Below are 19,237 nucleotides of genomic sequence, written 5' to 3' on the forward strand. Positions count from 1 at the left end.
TCCTGTATAAGGTTGTAAGTGGCCTATTGAATGTTACAACAACAATTATGTGAGTGAACTATTCCATTAAAATGTGACTGAAAATCCCATATGACATTTCAATTATGCTTTGAGTGAACCATCTCATGACTGATTCGTGCAAATTTGCAGTGTTGTGGACACCCTGATGCTGTGATATTAATGTTTAATGTTGTGCCTGTTTTCACATTCTCTCTCCACCCTCTCACTCCAACCCCACATGCTCCTTTCTGCCACTTCACGAAATAAGCCGGATTCTGTTGACAACACATAAATCTTAGTTTCTTGACATATAACATTTGGCATATAATTTATAGTTGTGTGCATTACATTGCAAATGTAGTGTTTAGATGTAATAATTAGTGCTTGTATTTGTATTAATGTATTACCATATAGGGAATATGCACAAGAATCATATACATTCTTTAGTGTATGTGAAATATTTCGGTATTGTATTTAAAAGTTAAAGGTTGCAAATGTAATAAACGTTTTTTTTTAATGTCCCCTCATAGATAATATGTCCAGCTAATGTACATATGCTTTCGCGAACAATATTCATAATAAAGATTTTTGGGTTAGATCGCGTAAGTATAAATGTATCGTAACCCTCCACCACCCGACACAGGCAGTAAGGTTTGTCACGTAAACAACGCGCCAACTAATTACTTCAGCCCACATTTTCCAGATGTTCGATGTAATTACCAGCGAAACGTACTGTCGGGTGGTGGAGGGTTACGACACATTTATACTTACGCGATCTAACCCAAAAACCTTTATAATGAATATTGGTCGCGAAAGCATATGTGTTCAATATAGAGCTACTGCAGTATGTATATTTGGAGTTTGCGTGTCTCTCTCCCCGTGGTCGCGTGGATTTTTCTCCGGGTCCTCCGGTTTCTTCCCTCCACATCACGCCATTCACGCGTTTGGATTATTTGGTCGCTAGAAATGTCCACACGATAAACCACTTGGTTGGGCTATAATTTGTGGCCAGGTCGCTTCTGAAAAAGAGCTACACAGCTCAGCGGGCTATTACCTGGTCAGATTTAAGAAAATTAGTTCATGTATATTTTTTCAATTATCTTACCTTTCCTACACTTTGCACGCCGTTCGTGCATTTATTGTTGTAACGTTGAACGGTTCATCTCAATGAGCTCACCACCTCCGGTTGCGTCACACCCAACGTGCGTGCCCACACTTCCGGGTCCGTACTTCCGGGTTCCTCGTAGCCCCTCCCTCTCCGAGCTGAAGCGGGAGCGAGTTTAATGCTCAATCCGAGCTGCAGTTCATAACACCGTTTATAACAACGAATTGGAATAATAATAACAACAACAACACAGCGACATCATGATCCTCTTAGAAATCAACAACAGAATTATCGAGGAGACGCTGACTCTAAAGTTTGACAATGCGCTGGCCGGGTAGGTGCGAAGCGAACGGTGTGGCCTAGTTGCTTTGGTCCCAGGCCTCTGGCCGCGGCGGACGTTTAAACCACACAATCTTTAACCCTCTCGCTTTTGAGTGTAAAACACAAATTCTGCTGCTTCGATTAAAACGACGTTTAAACATTACACGGCGAGGTGCGATGTATCTGATGCGAGTTGGTTGTGTGCGTCGTTGATTGCGGCCGTGTTGTTCTTAGGGCGTCGCCCCCCACCCCTACCTTGGCCTAATCGTGTGGATGTATGTTGTTAGTTGCAGTTTGAAATGTGTTTAATGTCACTGGGTGTTTTGTGTTTTTTTAGCAGTTGCTATTAAAGTGATAAACGCATGTTTCTTGATTAACACGGAGAGATGTGAGGAACTGGGGGGAGCGTTTTTGTCAGGAAGCGAACGCAAATCCCCGATGGGTATTGACCGTTACTAAGAACGGGGGGTGATGTGGGCAGGATATTCACACAGCACAGGCGCGTTCCACACCAACGTCGCAAGTCTAACGAGACAGGTGTACACGTTTACACACGCAACACGTACGGTGGATGAGCGGAACGCGTGTTTCCTTGTACATATTTGACCGCTATAAGCATGGCTTTTTTTTACTTGCGTGTAGTATTTTTACAGCACATCCGATTCGCACGGTTGGCAACGTACGATGCGAACGAAGTTCATACGTTTAGTACTATAATTCGTATATACTGTAAATTGTTTGTCCACCTTGATGAGGGAGAAATGCTCATTAACGACCACGGCGTGGGGCGTACTGGGACTAACTACAACCTTTCGCCGGTGACGGTGCATGCAAGTTAAATCTGTGTGTCAAACCACTGACATTTTACGTATATAAGCCGCTTCATAAACATTGATAATTACATTAAAAACACGTATATATTGCGCAACAAATACACATTGAGACATTGAATTTCAGAAAATTAAGTGTGCATGGGCAGGACACATCATGGCTAGAAGGTTCAATGGCCAATGGATGAGACTGGTAATATACTTGCATCCATTGGGAAAGACAACGTACCGGAATGGATGTCCACCGTGGAGAAAGAGGGATGAGATCGGTTCATTTTCACGAGAGAGATGAATTGTGGCATCGCAGTGATGTACGATGGCGATTACTATGACTCATTATTATAATATTACACACATCCTGGCATCTGTGTTGTCATCGTGTGTGTTGATGTTATTTTCTGCATATCTTGAGTGATGTAGCTGGATTGGGCTTGCTCCTGGCTCAACCTGCCTGTAGTTCGGTCATGAATTTGACCATGTTCAGAGTTAATCGTGCTCCGGTGTGCTAGTGAACATTTATTGACTTAACGTGCATTCAAATGCACGAATGTGCTCATGGCACTGCGTTGCCCGTTCAGCATCCTCTGCAGGCCTTTAGAATGCATTTTTTCTTTCACAGCACTCCTGCCAATTCTGTATCCGTATCCATTTCAAGGCATGCCTTGATGCTATCATGCAGGCTGTGGTGTGAAATTAGTGTACCTTGATGACTAGCATGGATAGCACTGCTCTGGAATTAATTTGGCCCAGGAAGTTGTAGGGGCCTCTGTGAGTGTGAACTTTTGCCTGATGATGCGAGTGATCTATCTTATTGAAATGTGACTGAAAAGCCCGTAATGATAGGAGTGACATTTCAATTATGCTACGAGTGAACTCATTGCTATGTGATTCGTGCTGATATGCAGTTGCACGGACACCCCTGATGGTGTGATATTAACGTTCTTTTTGTGCCCCCACCCCTATCGCACATGTCGTTTTTTCTGCCACTTCACAGAAATAAGCCAGATTCTGTTGACATCACATTTGCAGGTACTGTACTGTATACAACGTTTCGTTAATCATATTTCCGTGACACTACTTATTTAGGAATATATTTGAAAGTTGTGTGCATTAATACAAAACAACACTGAATAATTGTTTTTACAAAATTGTATTACCTGTTAACAATGACATTTGTTTTCATTCACATAATTGAAAATTCACATGATAATTGACACATTTTTTGTGCTGAGCAGTGGTTTTATATGTAAGCCCTAGCAATCATTCCTGTTAAGAGTGGACTGTATTTGAGCTGCTTTACCACCTGTGCCGTATCACCACCAGACTTTGATGGGGTTCTCTACCACATATCCAACCCTGGTGGTGACAAGTCTAAAGTAATGGTCAGCATCTCCCTCAAGTTCTACGCTGAGCTGCAGAAGTATGATGCTGACAAGGTGATGTGGCCACATTCGTTTCCGTAGTCGTGTTACCAGTTACTGCATGCATGGTAATACTAAATATAAATACAAACAATGTTTGTTCCGTTTTTATGCTTTGGTACTTATCAAAATGTAAGAAATTTGGAGGGTGTGAATTTTGCTAGTTTTTGTTTACTGATTTCAGACATGGTTGTCAACCAAGAAACAGGTTAAATATCTACACATTTCTCAAATATCTAAGTCAAATAAATATATTAAGGAATTAATACAAGTAAACAAACAGATCACCGATGCTGTTAAGGCAAAATCAATTAAGTGGAAATGGGCAGGGACATGTTGAGAGAACAACGGACGAGATGCACAAAGTTTGCTTCAAAGTGGCAACCAAGAGCAGGAAAAGAAGCAAGGGAAGACAGCTGAAGAGACATCAAAGAATTCAGAAGCCACTACTGAACAAGAAAAAGTTAGGGAATGAACCCATAGAATGAAATGGGGAGGCCTTTTCTCACTCGAGGGACATTACAGGCTGACAGCAACAACATCCAAATGTACAAGAGCGAGCTCAAATAATGAGTTATTTATAAATCTACTATTTACTTCTTACAATTGTGAAGCTCTTATTTTAAATGTAACCTTTAATTTGCCAAACGTATGCTGTTGACATGCTTGCATTATCTTTTTATGTTTGATTAACTACTTGTTACAGCATTGCATTCTGATGTAAGTCACCGACTGCATCCTTTATAGAGGGATGTAAAAATATAAGAACAGCCCATATAAGGGCATTCTTATCTGACTGCCAGCACATGGGATGATGACGCCCAGAACAGGAACCTCCGCTCCAGCAGTGGTCACGTTGTGGCTAAGAGGCCAGGAGCAGTGGTGATTGGGAGGAACTCCTTTGTGATTTTCATTGCAACCAATTTGCTGGTCTTACTCTGACATCCTGTTGTGAGCAGAATACTTGAACTAAGTTTTCATGTACAGATTATTCTTGATGATGTATTTTTGGTCTGTATGCTGGTGTTAATGTAACATGTACGGTATTAATGTGCACATTTATGCACTTTGGGGAGTTTTAATGTTTTGCAGCCTTGTACAGCATTCATGTCCTCTTAGCTTGGAAAACGTAAAAAATATGCACGGTTCAATGCACTTGAATCTGAATTTACTCTTAGGTTTTTTCGGTAAAGTCACGTAGGTAGAAAATTAAAATTAATAAAAGTTAAATAAAAATCACGACGTTTCGGAGGCAACTCAAGCCTCCGTCTTCAGGTGGAACCGTCACAGCACGATACAGCTTGATACAGCTTATCGTGCTGTGACGGTTCCACCTTGTGTTGCCTCCGAAACGTCGTGATTTTTATTTTATTTTTTATTTTGCTTGTATTAATTTTAATTTTTTACCTACGTGACTTTACTGAAAAAACCTAAGAATATGAATCCTTGCAGTCACGAAAGCTTCAAATCTAGAACTGAATTTACTCATGTATTTTCCACATGTTCAACACAAAGGGGGTTATTCATTGGGTATTATGCATTGGAGCCTGTTGCAGAGGAGCAGAGGGGGGTTAATCGCAACTGCAGTGACAATTTTTTGGGCACTAAGGTCATGTTTCGGTGATATTCATTGTCAAAGTTATAAATAGAAATAAATTACAGTACAGGTTCAAGGTGATATTAATGCTCACATTTATTTTTACCAAATGCGTGTGTCCACATATGTGTAACCCTGTGGGCATAGTGATTTGCACACGGCAGTGCGTTCCATATAACCCGGTTTCTAATGTATGTTTAACTTCTTTCACACTGTACGTAGCCAACCGTGCTAATCGGAGGTGAACATAGCCATTGGCCCTTGATATTTGACCCTGTGTTAGACCTCTAGGATGAGAGCTCCCCTCAAAGTGTGGATCATTAAAGGTTATTTGACCATGCTTCACCTCGCTGGTCAGTCAGTGTGGCTTAGTAAAAGCAAAGAGCATAGATGAGAGTATGGGAAGTACTGTGCAACAATGTATATTTCTGCAATGCCTTGTGTTGCCAACCACAGCCCAACAGCCACCAATGACATTGTTTGTGCATGCATGGTGGTCTCACATCCAAGCACTAGCCAGGCTTAATTCTGCTAAGCTTCCGAGATATGATAACATCCGGCACATTCATGTGATTTGCCCGAAGACCCGTAAGTGTGACTCAGTCTTAAATAGGCACGTGGTGCATGCAGCATACGAGCAGCAATAATGGAGAGATACAAGAGTGGCCATGTGCGGTGCTGGTCATGCCACTCCATTGGTGTATGCTGTGCCTCCACCTTTCATAGGTGCTCACTAACAGCCCTTGCCCTGATTGCAAGACTAACTGGGGGATCTTTTTGTTCTGCAGCTGCTGAAAAGGGAGTACGGCAGCTATTTGGTGGAGCCGGAATCGGGTGAGCTCAAACTGCATCCACCCGCGTGTTGTGCTCTCCACCAGACTCGTAGAACTGTGAAGACGGGATTGTTTTGGCATAAATCAACAAAACACAGCAGTGAAGCAAAAATAGAATGTTATGGGAAGCCCGAGCACTACTATGTTTACGTGAATATGTACATCCCCTTTTGTCAATCCACTGCTGAATGAGGGCCTCCCCCACACCGTGTGGGTCATGGGGTTCTTTTTTTAAATCCTTTATATTAAGTTCGCTTGCTTGCGTGCGTGCGTGCGTGCTTGCTTGCTTGCATACGACCGTGCAAATCTTTCGGTCGTTTTTTAACCCACTTCCCGTGATCCAATCGAGCTGACATTTTCCACACAGACTCGTTGTGCGAGACAATTAATGTTCGTGAAAAAATTTTCAAACATTTTACACTTTTTAGGCAAAAAAAAATTATTTTACATTTATTCAAATAGAACTCATTCATGGCTTTGGCTGAACGTCACAGTATAGGAGCCCAGAGCGTAAGCCCTCCACAGGCCGTGGCGGAGTAGCGCAGTTGGTAGCGCCCTCGCTTCCCATGCCAAAGGTCGCGGGATCGATCCCCGCGTCCTCCACAGGCGAATATATTTTTAAATCCTTTATATTAAGTTCGCTTGCTTGCTTACGATCGTGCAAATCTTTCGCTCGTTTTTTAACCCACTTCCCGTGATCCAATCGAGCTGACATTTTCCACACGGACTCGTTGTGTGTGACAATTAATTTTAGTGAAAAAATTTTTCCAAAATTTTACACTGTTTAGGGAAAACAAATTAAATATTTTATTACCAATTGCTTAATACTGGCAGACAATCATCTGACCCATAGGTGGCAGCCATCTCAAGCCAGAGGACGAGAAGACTCTAGCCGCCACGCATATAAAGGATTTAGAGTGAAAAACTTTGTTTTTACGGGTTTACTTGTTACCATACATCACCGCCACTGGTCGGTTCTGGTTGGTGAAGACAGGGAGTGCAGTAGAACAACGGATATTACTGCATTGCCCTCTCCTGACAACGTAGCCATGTAGCGGCGGATGACACCTATTCGTGATTGGTCGCCCATCCATACGCTATCCAGGCTAAAATCCCTGCTTAGCCTAAATAATCTAAACATGCCTTTAGATTATTCAGATTATTTTGTTGCCCTAAAATTCCTCGTGATAAGCCACTTCGTTGAGCTATCATTTGTGGCCGGGTCACTTCTGAAAAAGAAGCTTGCAGCTCAGTGGGTTTTATCTGGTGAGATAAAAAAAATTTGAAAGTGATTATCTTACCTTTCCTATACTTCGCACACTTATTATGTTTTTGTATTGTTTGTTGTTGTAACGTTCTGACCTGTCCCCCTACTGTGAAAGAGAGCATTTATAGCTCATAGGATTCCTCCAGTATAAATAAATATCCTGATTCTGAGATCTAAAGAGAAGGGTGTGAATTCTACGTAATGTGGTCATAGGTACTAGACACTGTATACATGCTGCACTACAGTGTACACCCTGCACAATTTCAGGTGGCGTTCCCAGAGCCACGAATGAGTATGGCACGTCCTTGTGAGGCACTCGAACACAAACCCTGATGACCGGCGTGACATTTAGATTAGTTTTCCACACACTAGTTTCCATGCACTCTGTTTTGTTGGCTTTCATAGAACAGTATATTGCTGTACACCTTTGGTTTTTTCGGTAAAGTCACGTAGTTAGTATGTTGCTGATTCATTGATGGGATTTTTTTCCGCACATATTTCGTATATAACAAGTGTAATTTACCATTATTATAGTTGTGCCATTCCAAAAAAAAATGTATAAAGGTGCGGCATTTCAGTGGGTTGTAGCCTGCACCGCATACGTGCCTGTCATCCACCTTATAAATTACTTTTTGTGCCCTGCCTTAGCCTTGGGCTTACAACTGCCACATGGCATATATAATAGTTGTTGGTAGATGCTGGGAAAATTCCTCTTTCATTCAGCTGAAAGCAAGCTAACCTTACTCATACCCTTAAACAGTGTTGCAAAGGAAAGTGCACTTTTGCTGTTTGCTGCAGTTAGCACCTTTGGCGTAAGTTTGTGAATGGCTTTAATGCACGTGTCGAAAACCAGCAGGACAATTACGGAACAGTGTGCACTGGTCACTGTGTGCAGTGTAACTATGTGTAACTATGTGCAGTGTGTATGCCTACCAAATTAAACACAGGACTGTGGTTCATTGCCTAGGTGACTAGGGCAGATGTGATGACCATAACATAAGGGAGAGCAGTAGGTGGTACGATCAAGAATTCGCTCTGAGCAAAGTGCTCTTTTACAAACTGGAAAAAAATACTCCGGCTTGCTATGTTAAGGAGTCAATCATCGGCTTGTGTCGGGCTTCGATTTCGACAGGTTGCACAGCAGATGTGTACATTAAGTTGCACAAGTAGCATATGTCATAATTTGTGGTAGTCTTACTATTCTTAGAGTGAGTCGGGTACTTATCGTACGTTTCACCACTTAGATCCGTGCAAGAGTTTCTGCGAGTTTGGGAACATTGCACAACATTGGCTTAGTACTTAACGTTAACTAAAGGAAAATTGCAGAAATGAAATATGCGTTGAAATTAAATTGCAGAATGGAAACTTTTTTTTTCCACCGATCCTCATTTACAAACACAATGCAGTACTTTACAAGGTTCCTCGTTGGTAAAAAAAAATAACATTCTGCGGAATCCCCATGTGAGCATTCGTAATCTACATGTTACTGCAGAAATACATCGTGGAAAAATGCTCTTATTGGACATTACCAATTTAACACACATTATCTTATATTTACATGTATTATGTGCTTATCAGGCTCGACATTTAATTAAAACACTGGATGAGAGATGTTACACTGCAATACTGTAATATTTGCACAGCCGTGCTGATTTTAATGTGCCAGCATATGCCGCATGTCTCTACATGGTCTGTAGCACATTCTGGCCACATCTGTGGAAGGTTATTTTACTGAATACTCCAATTAAAAACCACATGTGTAAAAATGCCGGATGGGCTGGGATTTAATTTGAAATATCTATTCATTAACTATTCATCTTTTCTCGTAAAATGCGGTCTATTATGCAAGAGGTCTGTCTGTGTTTGACATACTTTAATCCAGCCAGTGGTAATTAGTCAACCAAGATGCATTAAACAGATTTTGTACTTAACCTCACTTATCTACTCCAAACTCTCACTTTCACTGTGCACTCTGGAAAACATTAAACATGAATGTGCCATGGATATAATTGTTTAAAAATTGTTCCTCATCAGCGTTTTTTTAATCTTTTGGGAATGGCGTGTTGACATGGCCATGGTGTGTTCAGGCTACAATGTGTCGCTGCTGTACGACCTGGACAACGTGTCGGCCAACAAGGCAGAGGACATCTCCCGTGCCGGCCTGCTCAAGAGGAACTGTTTTGCCTCCGTCTTCGAGAAGTACTTCGAGTTCCAGGAGAAGGGCATGGAGGGAGAGAACCGCGCCGTCATCCACTACCGCGATGACGAGACCATGTGCGTGCACTCGTAGGACGGCGTAAAAACTGCTGCGTGCAATTTGTGGCATGGAATGGGTTAATACCTGGATTTTTATGATAGACGCCTCATACAGTAGTGGTACAGGCAGAAAAATACATTACCGCCATCAATGTGAACTTGACCTGCCTTGCATCAAACTGCAATGTATGAATGAGAGGATTCCTTTAGAACCCGATTAAGAGCCTGCTGCAATTGTATTGCTTTTATGAGTAAGACCTGGGTAGTCGAGTTACCAGCGCCTCCTGCACGGCTCGCGCTGACTTGAAGGCCGATTGGTCTTTCGTGTCCTCCCAGGTACGTGGAGGCCAAGCGTGATCGTGTGACCGTCGTGTTCAGCACCGTGTTCAAGGATGACGACGATGTGGTCATCGGCAAGGTGTTCATGCAGGTGAGTGCAGGGCAAGTGCTCTTATTTTTACATACTTTTGAGTGTCCCGTGTGCATTTGAAGCATTGGTTTGTTCTTGGCAGCAGTGGTTTGTGATTTTTGCGTATAAAGGTCACTAAGGTGAGTTGCATTAGAATGCGCAAGTTCTTGAGAAACTTCATAAGATATGCCGTACATACCAGGGAGGCATTTTTTTGTTAAACTTAAGAAGCCGGGTGAAAATGCCAAGCGCTGTCTGTCAAGTCTTGTGTTTTTTGATTGAAAGCGAGTGTTGAAGCAAGAGTTTTATAACCATATTTGGAAGCGTGTGTTGTACAACTGAGAATGATGATGTGAAAAATGTTTCACGTTCAGTGTATGCGGCTGTGAGGCACACCCTGCCCAGGGCTAATGTATTCACCTTGCCTGGCAGCGCACACACCGGCTGTCGGTGAGAGAGCGCTTTGGCCCAAGCACCACGGCCAATCGCAGCGGTACACAAGCAGATAATTTAGTATAATGTTAACACTTGTCGCGGATAAATTATAAAATTAAATTAATTCACGAGTAATTGTTAGTATACAGTCGTTTGTATCTGTTTTTCTCATGTGAGGTCCTTGATGCCTATTTAATAAGTCAGGTCAGGTTAACACAGTTACTTCCTGGAGCTTTAATCTGACTTCCTGGATCTTGCTGATGGTTGACATCGTGTAAAAAAAAACATATCTACTCGCAAAATTTTGAACTTGCTGGTCAGCTGAAACAAAAAAAAATTGGCACATTTAAAGCTAGTACACATGACAGTTTTTGTTTTGCTGTGTTTGGTGGTGGAGGACCTTACCGGCACAAAGTTGACGAGAACAATTTGTGGCATAACTCAACAATCTTTTATGAGATGGAAAAAATGAAAATAGCACAAGTAAAATCTTGCTGATAAGGATGTCGGTAAGTTGGAAGGAGTTTTAGTAAAGTTATGTTTGGGGAGTTTTGAGGTGTGTAGTTAAATTAATGTGATAACGATCCTTTTAGGAACTCGTTTTGTGCACAGTTTATTACCCACCCTCGGTGACAGGCAGGTATGTGCAGGACTCTCCTTCGTCGGCATGCGCCGAGGGCCCTTTGCAGGGCTTGGGTGTGCTCTCTGGGTTTGCCCATGTGGGCGGTGCAGTGGGCGTGTCCACGTACACCCCCCTTCCCATGCATTCACCGGTACGTGCCCCTGCGTGTGTTGGTGCGCAGGAATTCAAGGAGGGGAGGCGTGCCAGCCAGACGGCCCCACAGGTGCTTTTCAACCACCGCGACCCTCCCTTGGAGCTCAAGGACACCGATGCTGCCGTGGGCGACAACATCGGCTACATCACCTTCGGTGAGCAACCCCCCGTCAAAGTGGTCGGCGGACACAGCTGCAGCCCAAAGTGGGCAGCACATGTGATCGCCAACAAGCACGAAGTGAATCTCACTCTGAGCCCACGTAACACATTTGGGCTACAGCACCTTTTGATGAGGAGCCCCATCAAAGTGATTGGCGTGCGCAGCGTCAGCCCAGGATAATCGGTGGACACAGGCACAGCCCAAAGTGAGCAGTGCAAAGTGTGATCCCTGCACACAGTCCCACCCCGAAGTTGAGAAGTGCACACATTCCCAGACCAGGGTCATCAGTGCACACAGATGCCCCAGTGGCCATGCAGTGAGAATCACACTGACCACAAGTAACACATTTCTGCCCTTGCAGAGTTTTGAGTCACTGAAGACTGCAATTCTAGATTGTCCTGATCTATTGTGAGCATTGAAATCAGTCTGCAACAAATTGATTATAGTTTTGGGTTTCCAAACCTTAGAGAAATAAAATGTGTTTGGGGCATAACATATGAAATCCTTTTATTCTGTATTAACTGTTCACATCCATCTGAAAATGTCCCACTGTGAACTATTCAGAGCATCTTGATGGTTCGTTTGCTGTATGTGCCTCCACAATTTAGTAACTGTGCACAAACAAAGTTTTTCACTTTGACCTGTATTGAAGGTGTGAGGCTACAGTACTATAAAAAGAGCAGTTTTTGGTTATTTGAGCTTTCTAATACCTGCCGTCCAGATGCCACGTTGCTTCTATTGTAACAATCACAGACAGCACTGCGTTGTTAACATTGCTGCACCGATATGACAGACGTTGTAAACTAATCTTTTCCTTTGCAAACCTGCAAAGTTTTCAATCCATCATGAGCACTGGCAGTTCTGCTTCATTGGTGACACTTCTTACTGCAGTTTTACTGGAGCTGGTATTTTCTTTCCCAACTTTGCATTTCAAATGACCTTGCCATAACCGGTTCTGTTGCCGCAGTGCCTGAGCTTGCCTTGTTTAGCTGCCACACCACAGGGAGGGGCCTGGCTCGCCAGAAACCGAACTCGGTGATTGTGCACTTGACTCCGCTGAATAAGGGAGTCGACTGTAGAGCACAAAAAAAACGTCTCAAAAATGTCAAAGAAAATAAGTTACCGTGTGTGTACAACACACAGCAGTCGCCAACGCAACTGCGGCACAGTTTTCTTTTACCTTTGTCCCTTTGTGAATTGGAAGTTTGTGTTTTTAGTGTGGCGATTGTAATGCGTTGTGCTTGCAGTGGCTCAGAGTATTGGGCCCACATTGCCAGCATCCTTGGTTCTTGTCTTGCATTTCAGTTTCCTGTGATGGCACAAAAAAGGCATTGTGCATACAATTGATTATGTTAATTTCCTTCAAATGTTTACTTGCACTGTGATGTCCATGTCTATGTTTTCAAAATGTGCTTCATGTTCTAGCTTGCCTTTGCTCAGTTGGGTGAAGTGGTGGGTTAAAGTCTATTGAGGGACTCATTTATCCTGGTGTATTTTGACAAATTGGATTGACTGCTAAATGGTTGGTTCAGGGCTTGCGTCTGTCCCTCCCTTGTGCCTGCAGTGCTGTTCCCGCGTCACACCAACGCCAAGGCCCGCGACAACACCATCAACCTGATACACACTTTCCGTGACTATCTGCACTACCACATCAAGTGCTCCAAGGTTCGCCTTCAGTATTTGTTCGCCGTGCACTATCAGCCTTTGTAGCTCGTCAATCGTGCCGTTGCACTTGATAATTTAACCTTATGGCGGTACCCCAGGGTACCATGGTACCCCGGCTCTCGCATTATGTTCGCGATGCAGTCATTTTTAGTCTGTTGATGGTCGGCGATGCGGCAATCGACTCATCTCGACGAGCTGTACACGGTGCACTACGGTGCATACGAGCGTTCAGGGTTTCAGCGCAATCGTCCCCGCTGCGCTTCAACATCGCAGAGTAACACTGATTTCGGATTGATTGGTACCCCAGTCGCAGAGTTAAGTACACCCCTGGAAAAAATAGTGTCCCAGAAATAAAATATTTAATTGCCTCGGCCATTTTGTATTATTTGGTACCCTGGGGTACCGCCATGAGGATCAAATGAATTCCTGCTGCATGCAAGAGAAACTCGTTCCACTTGATGTAGCATTTTTGTACTAACACTATTCTGTGAGGAATATGTTCCAACGCTTCCCCGCCTCGTGTAAATAAGAGTGTTGAATATGTTGTGAACACAAAGTATACTAATTGCCTGAGGCATCCAAGAGTCGTAGTCATAAGTGAGTACACACTGATGGTTGCATTATCAAAAAATGCTTTTCTGACAACTTTGACAACACAGTGCAAGAGACTCATCGAAATGTATCAGCACAGTCAGAATGTCTTGGTTTTTTGTAACTAGTTTGGATAAACTATGACAACTCAGAAAGCTATAATTTTTTTTATATTTGGCACAGTGATAAGACCCTTGGGAAAGTTCAGATTTACTGGCTGCATAACCAAAAGTTCACACTGTGGTTAGTGGTGCAAGGTAAAAAATAATGTAATTTTTTTCATTTTGCTCACATTTATCATCTGTTTTGCAAGGATACCCATAGTGTCCGCAGCTCTCTGTGTGCTCTGGCTTTGAAGTGACTGAAACGGCAAAGTGACAGTTTAATGGCCGCAGGAGGTGTAGGTACGCCGATTTGACAGACATCCTTGATCATACTGTCAAAAGGAAATTAATGCAGGTGGTGCGGTCGTGAGAGGAGGTATCGACGTGCTACGGCAGGCCGGGCAAGCAGGGCCGTCCCGTAGGGGGTGGATGTTACGCACGATTCTGCGCTCAGCTTCATGTTTGCACTCGCCCCATCCCAAGTCGTCTCTCCCCTCTTTCCTCTCTCTCCCGCATCTCCCTTTACTCTGCCCCACCAGGCCTACATCCACACTCGCATGCGTGCCAAGACCTCCGACTTCCTGAAGGTTCTCAACCGCGCCCGGCCTGATGCCGAGAAGAAGGAGATGAAGACCATGTCGTGAGTTTTGTGTTTTTGAGTACCAAGTCCAGACATCCCATTGTGTTTATCTCTGGTTTACAAGACAAGGGGCATATGTATCAAAGTCAAAGCAAAGCAGAGGGATATTATAAGTGGCTAGGGGAGATGGGCCACGCTGTTGGAGGATGTTGCATTGTTGAAAAAATAAATGTACATGCTTTAAGAAATGGTTCAGGTGGGGTGATATGGTATGCAACAAAACATCATAGCCTTGAATGACCTGGTATTTGGGAAAAATAGGCAGTGTAAAAAAAATGTGTATTCAGCTTGAGGATTTTGCTGCTAAGCTTGCAGGCATCCGGGCATACACCGGTGTACTTGACTGCCCTCGGTTCACTGCTTTCTTGCAGATCTATTACCACCTTTTTTATAGCTTTTTAATTTTTTTTAACGTGACAGCCGTACCGTGGTATTTACCTTGTGGCAGTTTTTAAGTTTTATTGCAAACCAAATAAATAAATTATCAGCTATTGGTGGGCTAAGGCCTCCCTATGCTTTCGCCAGCCCTCACAATCCTGTGATTGCAAAATCCATCTTACTCCTGCAAATCATTGTAATATACCTATGTACCTTACGATTAACGTTTTTTCATCGGAGTATATTATTTGCTATGGCATACCAGTCAAAAAAGGGAAACTTCACAAATAGGATACAAGCTGAAAAACATAAAAAGCATGGAGAGATGCAGGCTTAGAATTGCACAAGAGACAGAGAAACACATGAATCTGAGAACAAACACAAATCAGAGACACATTGACTGTTCAGGAAAATAAAGGGTGCTTGGGCAAAACATTTTGCTGGAAGAGATCATGACCCGTGACCCATGGATATCCTATAACGATACATTTTAGAAAAATTCTCCAACAAGATCAGTTTGTGCGCAAGTGACATTACCTTTTTGTTTTTCAGCGGCAAGACATTTGCGACGCGCTAGCTGGGAGCCACAGGGGAGCAGCTGCGAGCTGAGGGCCCAGCAACGCTTCAGCAGCCTCGACGACAGACACCTGCACATGTTGAACACATCTTCATTAGATGCCCATTCCTTTACCTTGTCCTTCATGAAATGTATCCAAATGTTCATTTGTTCCTATAATTTTTTTTATATTGTATGTCAATCATGTGCATGTTAATGGAAATCTACACAAAAAAGATGCAATTTATTCCTGCCTGGTTTGTATTTTCATTCTAATTTCTAAATGTGGGGAATTTGCTAATTTCTTAAGTGAGTTGATTTGGATTCATCACAATTACACTGCCCCATCAAATGTTAATGCCAGGCCTTTGAATGACTTTCCACTTGTATTAACATTGACAGTAACGGTACTTGTGAACCAAAATTGCTCTCAAATAAAACCATATTGTTAGCTCTTGTATGTTCTTTTCTTACATGATGTGTAAACTTTTTAAACTTAATATGAAACCAGAGCTCCTTTTATTCGGCAGCGACATTAAACTTAAGGGAAAATAACATTGACTTGAATGGTAGAGTATAAGATAAATAGTTATTCTCTTGATTTGAAGCTTTCGTGGCTGCAGGAATCCGTACTCTCTTGTATTTTCGGTAAAGACACGTAGGTAGAAAAAATAATAAAAGAAACACGACGTTTCGGTCGCCATCTACCACCCTGAACATGGCCTCGCCACCATCAAGCAAGGTCTAAAGGACTATCCTCAGTGCGCTATAACCCCACTATCGGTATGCTATGACCCCACCAATTAGTACGGTTTGCTACATACGGTGTGAAAGAAGTTCATATATACATGTATAGAAGGCTGACCTTCAAGCCCCACAAAATAGATTTGTGAAAATTTCAAGTCAAGAATGCCCCTACTACACAAACTTGCATGAACGACCTGGGGTGCCTCAGCTACTGTGCTGTGAGCTTTTACCCAATCTTTGATATACTCGGTATCAAATTGTTGTGCTCCAGGCCGGTACGGGAACCCGTACACAAAACTGCTAGATGTATAAATAATGCAATGTGCTTTTAAAGCAGAATACGGACAGCAATTCCATGGCTCCCTGTAATGTTCAACATTCTGTCACCAAATATCTACAGAAACATGCCAATCTCAAGGGAGTTTACACGTTCTTTTGCAAACGACAACGTATCCATCAACCAACACCTCAAGTATATACCTCGCCACTGCCACAGTCCCAATCTCCATTCTGGGATTACGTTGTCGACATCCCAGAATCTCACCCAGACATCGAAGAATGCTGGCGAGCGGCGTGGAACAACGCAGATGCCTAGAATTAACAACTAATTCGAGACCCAAACATTGTTCTTCATGTCTTCGACATTCTTAAAAGACACTGGTGTACCATCAACCGCATCAGAACATCAACAAGTCAATGTGCACATCTTCACAAATGGAAATTAAAGGCAAGCCATGGTGTGATTGTCCATGCAACCCACACTATGGAACATATAGTAAATCACTAACGTGCTCCTTCAACTGAGGGGGGAATAGCACAATGACACGAACTCGATCCCGAAACCCTCGTGGCTAGCAGACCTCGACATTGTCATTTAATATTATATTACCATATACGTAATGTAAATTGAATGAATGATGACATTTTGTGAAATATATAACCAGATATGTAAAATGTTCGTAAGATACAAGGCCACGCTAGCTAGATCAGGTTACCATCATTTTCAGCTTCTCGCACGTGACATGGAGGTTAATTTATAGCCATGGCAATGAACCGACTTTGAGGGTCCATGGTCGGTCAGTACGCACTTGCTCGGGCTAGATTTTGGCCGATGTCAACGGTAAATAGCCTCTAAATTCCTTAGCCGACCATGTCCTTAAATAAGCCCTGGAATTAACCTTATGAGGCGCAATTGTGTTGGGGAGAGAGCAAAGGGTGGCTGAAATCTGACTAGTCACTTGACTACCGGCAGTGCAAATGTTTTAAACCTTTTCTTTGCCCCATCTCCCTTACCCTGCTGTTCTACCTTCCAAACCATGAAGTGAACATATTTATTTCGTATTTTAGTCGTTTCAGAACTACGTTTGGATACAAATTATAAATGATCCTTGTAGCAAATTATAAAATATTAATATTTCGGTTGATCCTACTTTCAGATGGCTAGCCAATTCCTTGATTAGAAACCCAACACTGAAAACCTACTGGGGGAGCATTTTAACACGCAAGCACAAAACCATAAATATTTATGACAGCTGTAATGAATATCTTGAAAATCACACAAAATACGCGTCAGAAGATTATATGCGAACATGTAATGCCGTGAATAGATTTTCCACCAGTTCAAATAATGACTGAGACTGGTGCTGGATGACCAATCTCCTGGGATAGTGGCTTGCCTTGCGGCAGACAAGTCCGATACATAATCATGTTGTTCTCGAGGATTACATCTCATCGCAGACTGGTTGGCAGCCTATTATCGTTTGAACTTGTTTCGACGCGTTTATAAAGTGATATAGATGTGAAAGCATCAATAATTCGTGAAGCTAAATCCAAATTGTACTTCCGCGGTGTTTCAAGGTTGGATAAACTTTGACCCAAGCGTGTTTCATCTTGAATCCCTCTGTCACGATTACCCCAACACTCAATCAACAAATCATATGTTTGTCAATAATACTGTGTTCTGGAAAAAAATAAAGAGCGAACATTTTAAAAACGATATTACGTCCATAAAGTGATGAATTTGGCCATATAAACGTTTGTGGGAATTCGTAGTGGTTGTTACCTTACACTAACCCATTGTGCGGTGACGAGAATCATGGTTCCTGATTGCAGTACCTGCACCAACGGACGGTCTATTGAGCGCCGTACCTACGTCATCGCCACTTTCGTGGCGAATTGCGGTTGTTGTGTGTATATTTGTTGTGTATTTGTGTGCGTCCATGTGTTTAGGTGTGTCTGTGTAGGTGTCTGTATATGTATATGCTGGTGTGTCTGTGCATACTAGTATCTGTATAAATGTGTATGTGTATATGTCCGTGTATCTGTGGTGCCACAGCGACGGGCCACTCGGCCGAGCCAGGGAGCCGCCCGGCTTCCACCGCCGCACTGCCCCCCATCACCCCCCCCACATAAACACGCACCCGCACCCACGTAGGGCCTCGTGGTCGGGTCACCTACCCTGAGTTTTCACCCGAGGGCCCCCTAGGGGGGTTACCCCACGGTTTCTCAGGGCCAGGGAATTGGACAGGACCCTTCCCAGGCCAAGTAACACTGCGGCGCCGTGGGCGGATTTGAGATCGCATGACCACGGCGAGCTCAGAGAGCCCCGCAGTTAGAAACGCATACAAACACAAACACGGGTCAGCAAGGCAGATAGCTGGGATCAGGACCCGGGACGACTGATTGGTCGAAAGTTCAAAGGCCGGCGGGATCGCAAAAGAGCGGGAAATCCTAGGCTCAGGATTGGTCGAGAGACCAAGGCGGTCGGGACGGGGGCGCCTAGCCTTTGATGTGAATAGTTTAAAAGAAAACGCAGGGGCAGTAGGGAACTCTCTTCTTCTGGAGTTTGGACACGGGGTCAGCGACGAAGGAGTCATCGGGCGAGCCGCTAGATTGTCTGCAGGACGATCTGAGCGCCGCAAGGTCACCAAGGACTACAGACGGTATCGTGTTGCGCGCCTTACAACACCTCAGAGCGGAGAGTAGGATCCGTAGGAGAGGGTTAGTTCGGGGTAAGGACGGGTAGGAAAGCGGTTTAGCAGAGAGCGCAGCATAGAATAGGGCTACACGGCACCAGAGCGTGGGTTAGAAGCGCCTTGCTGTCCCGCACACACACACGGGTGGCTCGGTTGGTTAGCAAGGGCTAAT

The 19,237-nt window shown here is 43.4% G+C and overlaps 1 protein-coding gene across 1 annotated transcript; it reads left to right on the forward strand.

The window, feature by feature from the left end:
* Positions 1-1,238: 1,238 nt before the first annotated feature.
* On the forward strand, positions 1,239-15,794 carry ARPC2 (actin related protein 2/3 complex subunit 2). The gene is made up of 10 exons (XM_078867097.1): positions 1,239-1,439; positions 3,251-3,285; positions 3,580-3,692; positions 6,063-6,108; positions 9,462-9,648; positions 9,967-10,060; positions 11,278-11,404; positions 12,974-13,074; positions 14,309-14,409; positions 15,340-15,794. Exons 1-10 carry the CDS (start codon positions 1,366-1,368, stop codon positions 15,362-15,364), a joined length of 903 nt encoding a protein of 300 aa, XP_078723223.1. The 5' UTR covers positions 1,239-1,365; the 3' UTR covers positions 15,365-15,794.
* The last annotated feature ends 3,443 nt before the right edge of the window (positions 15,795-19,237 follow it).

The sequence above is a fragment of the Lampetra fluviatilis genome, chromosome 2 (assembly GCF_964198595.1).
Source record: "Lampetra fluviatilis chromosome 2, kcLamFluv1.1, whole genome shotgun sequence".
In the NCBI taxonomy this organism is placed as follows: domain Eukaryota; kingdom Metazoa; phylum Chordata; class Hyperoartia; order Petromyzontiformes; family Petromyzontidae; genus Lampetra; species Lampetra fluviatilis.